The sequence below is a fragment of the Capsicum annuum genome, chromosome 3 (genome assembly GCF_002878395.1).
Source record: "Capsicum annuum cultivar UCD-10X-F1 chromosome 3, UCD10Xv1.1, whole genome shotgun sequence".
NCBI lineage: Eukaryota > Viridiplantae > Streptophyta > Magnoliopsida > Solanales > Solanaceae > Capsicum > Capsicum annuum.
In genome coordinates, this window is record NC_061113.1 from 242523728 (window position 1) to 242536909 (window position 13182).

Consider the following 13182-nt stretch of genomic DNA (forward strand, 5'->3'; position numbering starts at 1 on the left):
GTCAGCATGCTTAAATCAACGTAGAATTCAGATCTTCATAATCTTTCACAATATTCCGCCAATATTGTATCAAAGATAACGTCGACGGTTTCTCATTTTGTATCGATTCGCAATGTGACAACATTTTGAGATCTCATCACTTCATTATTTTCAGATACCTGAACTTTTCATAAGGTTTCATGAAGTGTTATGTCATAGGCTCTTCAAGAGTACATTGTCTTCTTATTATGATTATTTGCTCCTTGTTCGTTTAAAGAATTATTTCATTTGGAACCGATTGATCTACCACGCTTTACGTATGTGTAGACTTTGTCCTTTTGGGACATAAAATAAGAGCATTTGCAGCTTAATATGAGATGCTTTTGAAATTTGACTTGAGTTATCTTTTGAATGAGAATCTGATGATAATTCCTAACATATTTCATAGCCGCTTATAATCTCCCCCTTATGTTAGAAAAACTAACATCCTCCATCTTCTTTGAGAAATTCATCTTTGTACATCATGGTATATTTATTAATTGTATGACGCATATCAAAACTATTAGATGGAATAGTTGGTTCCTGGCCTTGAACCAATTGAGAGGGAAGAAATAATCATAATTTATTGGTCTAATGCATACAAGTGCTATTGTATGCAACATATCATACTTCAGACCAATACATGAAGCTTTGTTCTCATTATTATTGGTTTAGCTACTTATCGAAGGCATTCAATGCTAAACCATCATTATCAAGATAAATTGTATTGAGTACACAATTTGAACATTATATTCTTAACTCAATTTTATTGAGCAAACAACTTTATGAATGTCAAATGACAGGTTGACAATAAACGTACAAGTGATCATCTTATATCGATGCATCTTAACAGATCACATGACAGGTGAATGGACCCATATTCACCTTTTATATTTTTCAGATTTTACGGGATCCAATCCCAAAATTAATTGATCCAACAACGTATCATGAGAACAAGCAACATTAAAGTTCATGAAGAATTTTCGAATTCTTCAATATATGTTTAATACTTAATATGCACATCTTTAAGATGTCGCAATCATTCATGTCAACTTATGAACTTTTATGCTAGTAAACTCCAGGTTTGCCATGACATGTGCTTTTCACTTTAGTAAATTTCAGATTTACTATTATATGAATACATTTCAGATTTACAACTTTAGAAGTAGATTTCAAAATTATTCTTCTCAGTTATTCATCCTCTTTCGGAGGTGAGTTGTGATACCATCACAATCAAGTGCACGTTTGTATTGATAAGCTTTACGAAATATTATCATATTCACCTTATCGAATGGATCTGTACTTATAACAATTGAAATTCTAATTCCCTAGGAATGGAATATAATAGTGCCTTGAAATTCTTATTCACTAGGAATGAAATATAATCGAGCCTTGGAATTCTCATTCCCTAGGAATGAAATATAATTGTGCTTTAAGCCTATCAAATTATGATAGCTTATAACCTCTTTCAAATATTGCTAATTCAAGAGCAAATCGAGGTGTGAATATAATGCAGAGAATTTTTCTCTAACATATCTTATAATCATAATAAGTGTGTGAAAATATTATCACTTTTGATGATTATTATCATATTATCCCTTCACGCTTATATTTGTACACTCAATCACTTGTCTTCTTTCAGACATATTATGCACTGCTGCCACATTCCCTTCAAGAATGAAGCAAGTTGTCAACTTTACATATTTTGCACTGCTGCCACATTCACTTCAAGAATGAAGCAAGCTGTCAACTTTCAGATTCATCATATATTGCTATCATATTCACTTCACGAAATGGAGCATATGAATGGATATATTTCATGACTTTTCACCAAATACCCATTATTTTGCCTTATCCATCATAATATCATCAATACAGTGCATTAAGATCCAATCTCAATGTCTTATCTATATAAAGTCGTCTTAGGCATAAATTGATGGAACTTGAACCCAACATATTATCATCCTTTTTGATAATATTGTTCTTGAGGAACAAATTTAAAACATAAATGGTTTCAAACCAATTATTTTTTCTCAAATCCAACAATAATTATATTATTAGTTGCAAAAGATAAATAACATAAGGAATTACTAACCTTGAAATCCTTTTAGATTTATAATCACACCTTGTTTGACAGAGTTTTGTGCTGATAACGTATTATGAAATATAAAGAAAGAACAAGAATAAATAGAGATTGTTTGGCAGAGTCTCGTACTGATAACGTGTTATGAAATATAAAGAAAGAACAAGAATAAATAGAGAAAAGAGGAGGGACTTCTTTATTTCTCTTGAGTATGAGAGATCATAAAGATTATTCTTGATTGAGAATACAATGACTAAAACCCCTCTATTTATAGGAGAAAATACTCATAGTTTTTGACTATTTATAGTAGTTTGTGTATACATAACAATTAAGGGAAAATAAATTACATATACATGCACCTTAATTTATCATATTTACACAAATTTCTATCCTTATAAATTAATTATAAAAATTTCAACTAATTATGTATCATCGGTGGATACATTAAAAGCTAATTATATATCTCAATAGATTTAAAATTTAAATTTATATTAAAATTTTCTGTAATTAAGCTTTAAATTATCGAAATTTATGTTATTTCTCCCTTCATTTCCCTCACTCAATAACAGGGTCGAAATCCAAAAGAAAGCCCATTTGGATTGCAGGGCCCAGGTATAGCCTAAATTCTATATATCGGGTTGGATGAAAATGAAACCGAAATTTCAACTCTTTCTTTCTGCTTATCATAAATAAATTTCTCTCTGTGTAGAAAACTCAATTTCTCGTCAGGCCAAAATGGATGCTCTGGACTCAGTTTTCGATCCCCTTAGAGATTTCGCCAAAGACAGCGTTAGGCTTGTTAAGCGATGCCACAAGCCGGATCGCAAAGGTGATATTTTTGTTTCTGTATTTCGTCTATCGATTTGTGTGTGTGTATATATATATATATATATATGTTTTTGTGCGATTTTTGGTTTAATCGAATGTTATTTGTGCAGAATTCACGAAAGTTGCTACTCGTACCGCGATCGGTTTCGTTGTGATGGGATTTGTAGGGTTTTTTGTCAAGTTGATCTTTATTCCTATTAACAACATCATTGTTGGTGCTTCTTAAATTGGTAATTCCTATACACTTGTCTGGATCTTCAGATGTATTTGTTGAATTTCGATAGATCCGGTTGATTTTTTTTTAGGTGTTGATTATTATGTAAAGATGTGTTTTTGATTGTGTTTTGTTTATGCATATGTACAGATCAATTGGTGTCAAATAGGTTTTTGTGTTTTGAAAGGAAAACGATCCAATTGCTTGATAATAGACGAGTTAATCTGTACTTCCTCCGTTCCTTTTCAGCCGTCGTGTGTCATTTTTCGAGAAGCAATTTGACTAATTTCTAAAGCTAAAATAGATTAGATTAATTCAATATTTTAAAATTTAAATTCAAATATTCAAAACCTATACGAAAAGTACTATAAATTACAAGTTTTCTCATATCAGTATGGTGAAAAACTTCATTTTTAAAATGTTGGTCAAAGTTTATGTCGTTTGACTCTAAAAAAAGAAAAGTATGACAACTAAAAGAAACAGAGGGAGTACTTTTTAGGATTATATATTGACTCTTAACGGAGGTGAACCCATTATTTGGAGTTAGCTTTACAAGTGAAAATAGGTGTTTGTACACAACAGAAGGATTTTAATCGGTTATGAAGAACCAGCAGAGTCTCCTTTATGCATATTTCCAGTTGTATTTTGACATCAAAATGTATTTTTCAACTGTGGGGGATTTCATCAATGCACAAAGCATGTCCAGATAACATTTGGTGTGAAAGGGTTCTGTGAATCTAGTGCTATGTAAATATGTGAAATTTGACTATGTGAGGCGTGGTACACGATGTTCATTGTTCCTATTAACCAAGTGAGGCATTCTGAGTGCGGATTTCTCCTTGAATTGACAGCTTAACCTTCATTTCAACAGTAGCATGAGCTTTGTAGACGTTCTTTTCATTATTTAGCTAATGCTAGAAGCGCTATTTTATCAGACTTGGGACAGAAGAATATGAAGATATAAAAGACATGATCTTGTGGAAGTCTTAATCTGCATTTTTGATTTATTAGTTCCTTTTGTGAAAAGGTCCCTTTCTGTTACCTAAAATTGTACCCATGCTTTTCTTGGGATTGTCTTAAGTATGATAAACTTTGTTGGTATTGTTAAATAAACAGATCTCATCTTTTTCTTTATGGAATTCAATTCCATACTGACCTCGGCCCTCAAACGAATTTCATTAAATGGGGAACTCCTTGTCCTCTTCTTCTTTCCTTCCCTACACTCACCAAAACCACCAATCTGTATTGATTTGTTACAATTGATACGTGTAAGTAAGGTTGCTAGCAGAAAGGGAAGATATCATCAAGTTACGAATCTGTCCAACCTCCGTTCATCATTTGATTGAATAAAGAAAAGAAAAAATTGAACTGTTCTAGGAATAATACAAAAGAAACAAAATATGCAAATGTCTTTTTTTGATGATGGTGGTGTCAGGGCCACGTTGGGGGGCACCTTGATTAGTCCACCAAGTACTTATTACCAGCACAGGTATTTGGCAATTCAATCCACCGGGGCCTTACACACAGAGAAATCACATGACGCGTAGTCGTGTATTGCCTTTGTCTTGATATAAATCTTAGTATCTCATAGTCCATTCTAGCTTTCATCAATCGCTAGGCCACAACCCTTGTGTGCAAAAAACTGAACTGTGCAAAATTAATTGCCACTATCTGTTCAGCATATTGTCAAACTTGCTTTCAGGATACGTCTTTGGATGTTTTTCTCCATGGATTGTAAAATGCCATTACAACTCCATGACAGTGAATTATCTGGAAACACTGTCTTAATCCCTGTCCTCCTTCAGAATGTATATTAAGGTGCTTTGCTGTATGCTTTGCAACAAGAAAACTGACTTTTTTGTGAAACTGCAGGCATTGTGAAGGAGAAGCTAAATGGAGATATAGAAGGAAGCTAAGCCAGAACAGTGCTCCCAGTTTAGTTTAATTTTGTAACTTCTAGCTGTTTGGATATCTTCGACATCTTATTCTGAACCTGCCTATTGGTCTGAGTTAATTTTGTAAACTCTATATTTTATTTCTATTGAGAAAATCCTTTATAGACATCACTGCTTGTGAAGGCTTGGTTTCGTTGGAGAGCTAAACAACCCGTCATCTTCGTTGTTAGTCTTTATATTAAACGATTCAAATCTTACAAGATACAGGTAGTTTTGCCAGAAAGAGACTAGAGCTAGCTAGTGTATTCTCAACGATCAACACTTGGGAGACTCGAAACATAAAATCATATTGTTATGTATTCCTTAAAACTAGTTTTATAAGGCATTTGCTAAGTCCGGGCCCAAATTTAACTCACACAGATCATAAATTTAAAAATATTGATACTTTTATGAAATTAATACTTTTATGAAATTATGAACATACATTCTATAGCTAAAAGTAGGAAATATATTTCTTCAGATATTTATTAAGTCTTAGTTTTATTCATAATTTCACGTGACAAGAATTTAAGTTGGTTAATATGATAATTTGAATTAAGTAAAAAAAAATTAAGTTCATCAAAATGAACTTCGAGAATCTATTAATTTTTTATATTTAGTTTATGCCTAAGAATAGTAACTGATAACACTACCTTCATTTTTAAATTTATCAATAATTTTAACTTTCAATATTTGAAATATTTTATTGATAATTTCAAAACCAAGTATAAATTTGTTCATACAAAATTTCTATTCAATTTGTAAAAAGTAATTAGGAAATATTGAGAATCATACTCAGTTCATCAGAAATAAATATAGTCTTATATAGTTAGTTAAAAGATTTATCGATTAGTTAAATAAAAGAAAAATCTAAATAATTCAGTTGATAGTCAACCAGAACTCTCACCTTATAAGTGAAGGTTTGATTTTCATTTTGTAATTTCCTCCCTATTTTTATTTTTTAAATAAAAATAGTTAAACAATTAAAATTTCAAGAAAAATCTCAATAATGATTTACCATATTATAGCACCACATATAAAGTCTGATTTGGCAAACAAAGAAATAAAGTAGTTTTATCTTTATCAAGTACATGCCATAAGTTTAGTGAATTAATAAATTAATTAAAATTACTAAAATAGCCTTGTGAGAACTACCAAAAATTATCAATATGTATAAGTAAGAAAACTAATGTAAAAACTAACTTTAAAAGGGACAAAATATTCCTTAAAAAGTTGCAATCTAAATCAATTATAAAAGCACAACAGAAGGTAAAGTCAATAAAACCTCAGCCAGGGTCAGGTAATATTAATCAAAAAGCCCCAATCGCCTCAGGAAATAAGCATAACGCTTTTACAGGTAAGTCTTCGAAACCCCGTGCTACTAGCTCTACATCGCCGTTAGGGTCCCAAGACGGCAAAACCCTTTACAAGGGGAAACAGAAAGAGAACAATACTTTCTCTCCTTTAGGCCAATTTGACAGTGAATCCACTAGCTCTTCTATAGACTCATGTTTACATCACACTAAACATGCCCAATACGAGGCCCAGTCCAATAAGTCGGGCCTAAAAGCCCAACCCAACTAGGGTCCCAAACGAGCACCCTCAGCAAATCCCTAAAGGCCTAAGAAACAAAAGAAATCCCACATGTGGCCCAAGAGATAAAGGGGGGAGATATTATGTCAACCCCCATCCTTTCAACTTGTCAGTTGCAGGGCAATCATCCCACTGCTAACATGACCACTGATGGTCAAATCACCCAGGGGGCCCGTTTTCCAAGTCTGAACTCTGAGTCAGTTGCTAGTGCTGCAAATGGGAACTCCACAACTCCCTTACTTAGAAAAAGGGAATCATATCCCCTCTCTCTTCTTTCCCCATTCCAAAATCCTATTCCTGAGGGTCAATAAGAACAACATGGACAGGGCCAAACTAACTCTATTCATAGAAGTAACCCCTCTAGATCACACACCTCTGTCGTGGTTGGAGATGGGTCTCCAAAACTTTTCTCTAACCTTGAAAGGGGAAATGAACGGGAAATTAGTGAAAGTAACTCTGAACCATCCTCCTTACCTGGCACTTCTTGTAAAAGAGGGTCTCAACCAGAGTCTGACGACTTAGGAAAACAATGTATGGATGTCGACTCTAATGTCAATAGGTGGCCTGAACCACCTGGATCCCCTAACAACCAGCGACTTAGCAAAATCAATGAGCCAAGTGGCTCAGACCCTTCCCTTCTTCCCACCTTCGAACCCTTTTCTTCTCTTGAATGGACCAAAATTACTTCGCCTAGAGGATACACCTTCTCCAGCGAAAGTGCACTCCCACGCACCCCTTGCTCAACAGACTTGGGAAAGAGAAAGAACTCTGGATATGTTAAGAGCAAGTAACAGAGAAATGGAAGCTATTCTGGCAACCATGACAGTACCAATCATTGAGGTAGCCACCTTAGACAAAACACTAGCTTTAAGATTCGGCGAGTTAGTTAGCGAGATGTGGATAATCCTGTTACCTCTGACTCTAACCAAGTTCATATTGGAGGTCAGTCAACCCAGTGTACTAACAGGGGGCATGTTTAAGAATACTCTAAACCCTTTGAAATCTATGATAAATGTGAACCTGCCCCAACTTTCTCTTGCCTTAACAAGCAAGGAAAAGGCAGTGATAGTGAACCAACAACAACCTAAATAAAAAATGATGATGAACATCATTGTTTGGAATGCTAGAGGTGCACATAATGCGGAGTTTAAGAGACATTGCATCGCTATGATTACGATGCACAAGCCAGCTATGCTAGCTCTTCTTGAGACTAGAATGGTGGACCACCATGACCTGACCCAGGATCTTGGGTTTGACTGTCTTATTCAATTTGGGGCTATTGGTTTTTCTGGTGAAATTGTATTGATGTGGAAGGAAGACCACTTTAACATCAATGACATCTCCATCACTCCCCAAAACATCCATACTGCTGTCAAGGTAAGATCTTCATCTCACTCTTGGTTCCTTAGCATCATTTATGCTAGCACAAACCTAAATAGTAGGAAAATACTTTGGGACTAGCTAACCACTATTGCCAATACCATCAATGGTAGCAGTAATACTAGTTGGCTGGTGAGTGGTGACTTTAATGAAGTCCTCACAGCCACTGATAAATATGGGGGCAATCCTGTCAGCAACAGTAGGTTAAACAACTTTTGGAACTGTATTAACCAATTTTGTCTTGTTGATTTGGGCTTTAAAGGAAGTAATTACACCTGGACTAATAAAAGATATAGAAATAAAAACAACCTTATTCTCAAAAGGCTAGACAGATGTTTTGTTAGTGACAGCTGGATCCACCTTTACCCTGATGCTACTGTAACCCACCTTCTTAGGACCCACTCTGACCACTGCCCACTTTTGGTCAGTCTCCTCACTCATTACCCCACTAGGGCCAATCCTTTTAGAATAGAGCCCATGTGGTGCTCTCATCTAGAGCTCCCTTCTCTCATTAACCAAGCTTTTCTCCCTGGTAACAACCTCACTAACTCCATCAACTCTTTCAAAACAATGGCAACTTTCCAGAATAAAGAGGTTTTTAGAAACATCTTCTACAAAAAGAAAAGGGTTCTAGCAAGGATTGCGGGTATACAAAGAAGTACTCACTATCCCTCCAGCCCCTTTCTTCATAACCTTGAAGCCACACTCCTAAAAGAATATAGTGATATCCTTAAGAATGAGCATGATTTTTGGAAACTCAAATCGAGAATAAATTGGCTCACTAAGGGAGATGCCAACACTAAGTTCTTTCATACTGTTACCCTCAATAGGAGAAGAAAGAATAGAATCAACTCCCTCAAAATGGATAATGGTAGCTGGCTTTCTGATCCTCAAGACATAAATCAAGCTATTCTCACCTTCTATAGAGGCCTTTACAGCACTGATCACACCTTTTTCTATCTCTCTTATCAGAGGAACCCATCCTCCAGAGGCTTTCTACCTGATCAAGCCTATAACTTGCTAGACAGTATCCCAACTGTCAATGAAATCAAGAAGGCTGTGTTCACCTTTAAAGCTACCAAAGCCCCAGGCCCTGATGGCCTGCACCCCCTCTTTTTCCAAAGGTTCTGGGACAACATCAGTTCTTAACTCATTGCCTATTGTAACAAAGTTTTCTCTTCTATGAAAATGGATGAACAGACCAACCGTACCTACATCTGTCTGATCCCCAAGTGTCAGAATGCAGTTTCCCTGCGGAACTTCAAACCCATTGGTCTTTGCAACACCCAATACAAAATCATTACTAATATTATAGCCAATAAAACTAAACCCTTCTTGAATAATATCATCGGCCCTACCCAAACTAGCTTTCTTTCCAACAGAAGGGCCTCTGATAATGCAATCCTTGTTCAAGAATATATAAATCATTTCAAGAATATGACAGGTAGCAAGAGCAACATGATGATCAAAATATATCTTGAGTAAGCCTTTGATAGACTTGAGTGGTCTTTCGTTAGGCAAGCCCTTCATTTCTTCAACTTTCCTAACAAGCTCTTTAACTTGATCATGTCTTGCATTTCAACCTTCTCCATATCCATCTTCATTAATGGTTCTATCACCCACTACTTCCATCCCACCAAGGGGATCAGACAAGGAGACCCTATCTCTTCTGACCTTTTCATCCTAACCATGGAACTCCTTTCTAGAAGGATAGACATGAGGTTGACCTTCTCAACTGGACTCTTGTTTCTATCAGCAGAAGAGGTCCCATGCTCTCATATGTTTTTTTCATTGATGACCTAACCCTCTTTGCCAAAGCCACCAAGGATAACTGCTAAACAATCAAGTAGACTCTTGATACCTTCAGCTTTTTCTCTGGACAAAAAATCAACAGGACCAAGTCCAAGGTCATCTTCTCCAACAACTGCTCCAGGGATAATTGTAGTTATCTATCTTCCATTCTTAACATTCAGCATAGAGATAACTTTGGGAAATACCTTGGTTTTCCTATCTTCCATAAAACCCCCACTAATGCTGATTTTCAGTTCCTCATTGATAACATAAAAGCCAGACTAGCTGGTTGGAAAACCAAGTTCCTTAATCAATATGGTAGAACTAACCTTACTAGAGCTTCTCTTAATAGTATCCCAACCCATGTCATGCAATGCATTCAGCTTCCTCAAAGGATTACCCAGCGCATAGACAAAATTCAAAGGGACTTCATTTGGGGCACCACTGATGAGAAGAAAAAGATGCACATGCTTAAATGGGATGTCATTTCTCAACCTAAGCATCTGGGAGGATTGGGAATCCAAAAAGCTAGTACCAAGAATGACACTATGCACTACGCCTTAGCTTGGAGACTCACCAAGAACCCCCAATCCCTTTGGTCCAGAATCCTTCTCAATAAATACAACCTCTCCAATTGATACAAAAGTGAGTGTGTATCAAAAGAGTTAAGCCAACACATGAACACAAGAATAACAAGATAAACAACAACAATGCTAGTGAATCGAAATAGGCCACACACGGCTTCAATAGACTTCAAGATTTACAAAATTGACAAGATGATAGAGATTACAATAACAACAACAAGAGCAACAAAGTGGCATCAACTATAGTGAATCGAAAATAGCCCCACACAGCTTTACTATGTTACCACACAAACAACAAGATTACAAAATTAAAGATAGTAACTTGACATACAATATTCAAGAATCTAAGAACCCTAACAACATGAAAGGACCCTAAGATTAAAGAATATTATAATCAAGCTCTTACTTGGACCAAGAGGAACTCAATGACCTCAAGATCCTAGTTTCTAGCCAAGATTCAACCCAAGTGTCACTCCAATTGGGAATTTCGGTTTTGAGCTTCTCCAATGGAAGAGAAAAGTTCAAAATATTACAAGTATTGTGTTCTCAAAATATCATAAATAAACTACCACAAGACTAGGCCTAACAAATAACTTATATAGTCAATTACAAAGGAAGGACAAAAGACCAAAATACCCTTAGTATTAAGTGGGTGGGTTTGGGGTGTTTTGTTGGGCCTCTTCACATTTTAATAAGTATAGGCCCTTGGATGGGCTCACAAGGGCCTCACACAAGGCCAAGGATATGAACAAGGCTTGGAGTCGTTGCAACTCACGCGCTTGGCTTCGTGTGAAAGGTCTCGAGCTAGAAATTCTCGTATCATCCTCTCCATCCTGAAGGAAATTTGTCCTCAAATTTGGATTATTTCCATCCTCCATCATTTCTAACCGAGAGAGTTCACACACGTTGAAAGTGTTGTGTACTTGATATTTCGGGGGTAGATCAATCTTGTAGGCGTTGTCGTTGATCCTTTCTAATACTTGGAATGGGACATCACCCCGCGGCATCAACTTAGCATTCCTTTTAGATGGGAATCTATCCTTCTTTAGGTGCACCCACATCCAATCTCCCAGTTCAAGAATGAGCTTTCTTTTTCCTTTGTTGGTTCGCTTTGCAACTTCTTGTTTTTTCTTCTCTAACCGCAACCTCACCTTCTTATGTAGCTTCTTCATGGCCTCAGCCTGTTTTCTTCCATCTAAGCTGATCATAAGATCACTAGGCAAATGGGTTAAATCCAAAGGGGTAAGGGGGTTGATGCTGTATACACACTCAAAGGGTGTCATCCCCGTGCTTGAGTGTATAACACGATTATAAGCAAACTCAATCAACGGTAAGTGATCCTCCCAAGAAGTCATTTTTACCTTAACCCTGGATCGTAGCATAGACCCTAAGGTCCTATTTACTACTTTCGTTTGTCCATCGGTTTATGGGTGGCATAAAGTCAAAAACAACAACTTAGTACCGAGCCTACCCCACATGGACTTCCAAAAGTGGCTTAGGAATTTAGAATCCCTATCACTCACTATGGTCCTCGAAACACCATGAAGTTTTACAATATTATCAACAAACAAAGAGGCTACACTAGGCGCATCATCGCATTTAGAACAAGGAATAAAGTGAGCCATCTTGGAAAATCGATCCACCACGACAAAAATAGTATCCCGCCCCCTTTTAGTTCTAGGTATTCCTGACACGAAGTCCATTGATATGTCAAGCCAAGGACGCAAAGGGGTGGACAATGGGGTGTACAATCTGTGGGGTTGGAGCCGTGACTTGGCTCCTTTTCACTCAACACATTGGCCGCAAATCCGAGCCACATCCTTGGGCATTCTAGGCCAATAAAATTGTTCTTCCAAAATTCCGAGGGTCTTCTCAACCCCAAAATGGTCCATTAAACCGCCATTGTGTACTTCCATCACAAACAATTCTCTCCACGAACTTGAGGGAACACACAATCGTCTACCCTTAAATAAGTATCCATCAAATTTGGTATAAGGATGGGAACCCCTATTTGTAACCCACCAATCCCTATCCAACTTTTCACTTTCCCTATAGATAGGAGCGAAGTGAGGGTCCTCGGTGTATAAAGACTTGAGGCTTTCAAACCCCATCAACTTAGATGACAAAGTAGACACAAGCACATGTTTTTGGGACAAAGCATCGGCAACCATATTGTCTTTACCCTTTTTATAATGAATAACATAAGGGAAAGTTTCAAGAAATTCAATCCATTTGGCATACCGCCGGTTAAGCTTTTCTTGTACCCTTAGATGCTTCAAGGATTCATGATCCATGCGGATCACAAATTATTTAGGCCACAAATAATGTTGCCAAGTGGCCAAGGCTCTAATCAAGGCATACAACTCTAAATCATACATAGAGTAGTTTAGAGTTGCTCCTTTGAGCTTTTCGCTAAAGTAGGCAATAGACTTCAATTCTTGCATGAAAACTGCACCTACGCTGACTTTGCTAGCATCACATTCCACCTCAAAAGTCTTGTCAAAATTCAGCAATTGTAGCAAAGGGGTCGAGATGAGCATAGCTTTCAAGTCCTTGAAGGCCTTAGCTTGATCATTTCCCCACTTGAAAGGTCGATCCTTTTTAATCACTTCGGTCAAGGGAGCGACAATGGTGCTAAATCCTTTGACAAAACGTCTATAAAAACTAGCCAACTCGTGGAAGCTTCTCACTTTACCTATCGTTTTGGGGTTTGGCCAATTTTTAATGGTGTCAATCTTAGATTCATCCACTTCGACC

At 36.6% G+C, this 13182-nt stretch overlaps 1 protein-coding gene across 2 annotated transcripts; it reads left to right on the forward strand.

The window, feature by feature from the left end:
- Window positions 1-2702: 2702 nt before the first annotated feature.
- LOC107862719 (protein transport protein Sec61 subunit gamma-1) lies at window positions 2703-5206 on the forward strand. Of its 2 annotated transcripts, none has more exons than XM_016708358.2 (3): window positions 2703-2930; window positions 3040-3159; window positions 5016-5206. In XM_016708358.2, the coding sequence occupies exons 1-2, from the start codon at window positions 2837-2839 to the stop codon at window positions 3153-3155; spliced, it is 210 nt and encodes a 69-aa protein (XP_016563844.1). In that variant the 5' UTR covers window positions 2703-2836; the 3' UTR covers window positions 3156-3159; window positions 5016-5206. The 2 variants fall into 2 exon arrangements, with proteins under 2 accessions (XP_016563844.1, XP_047265593.1); XM_047409637.1 differs by having other exon boundaries at window positions 4079-5031.
- The last annotated feature ends 7976 nt before the right edge of the window (window positions 5207-13182 follow it).

Excerpts from the sequence above, each read along its gene's own strand:
- LOC107862719 (XM_016708358.2), top strand. The coding sequence starts at position 2,837 with ATGGATGCTCTGGACTCAGTTTTCGATCCCCTTAGAGATTTCGCCAAA. Across the intron at positions 2,931-3,039 it reads CCACAAGCCGGATCGCAAAG|AATTCACGAAAGTTGCTACT; the intron begins GTGATATTTTTG and ends TTATTTGTGCAG.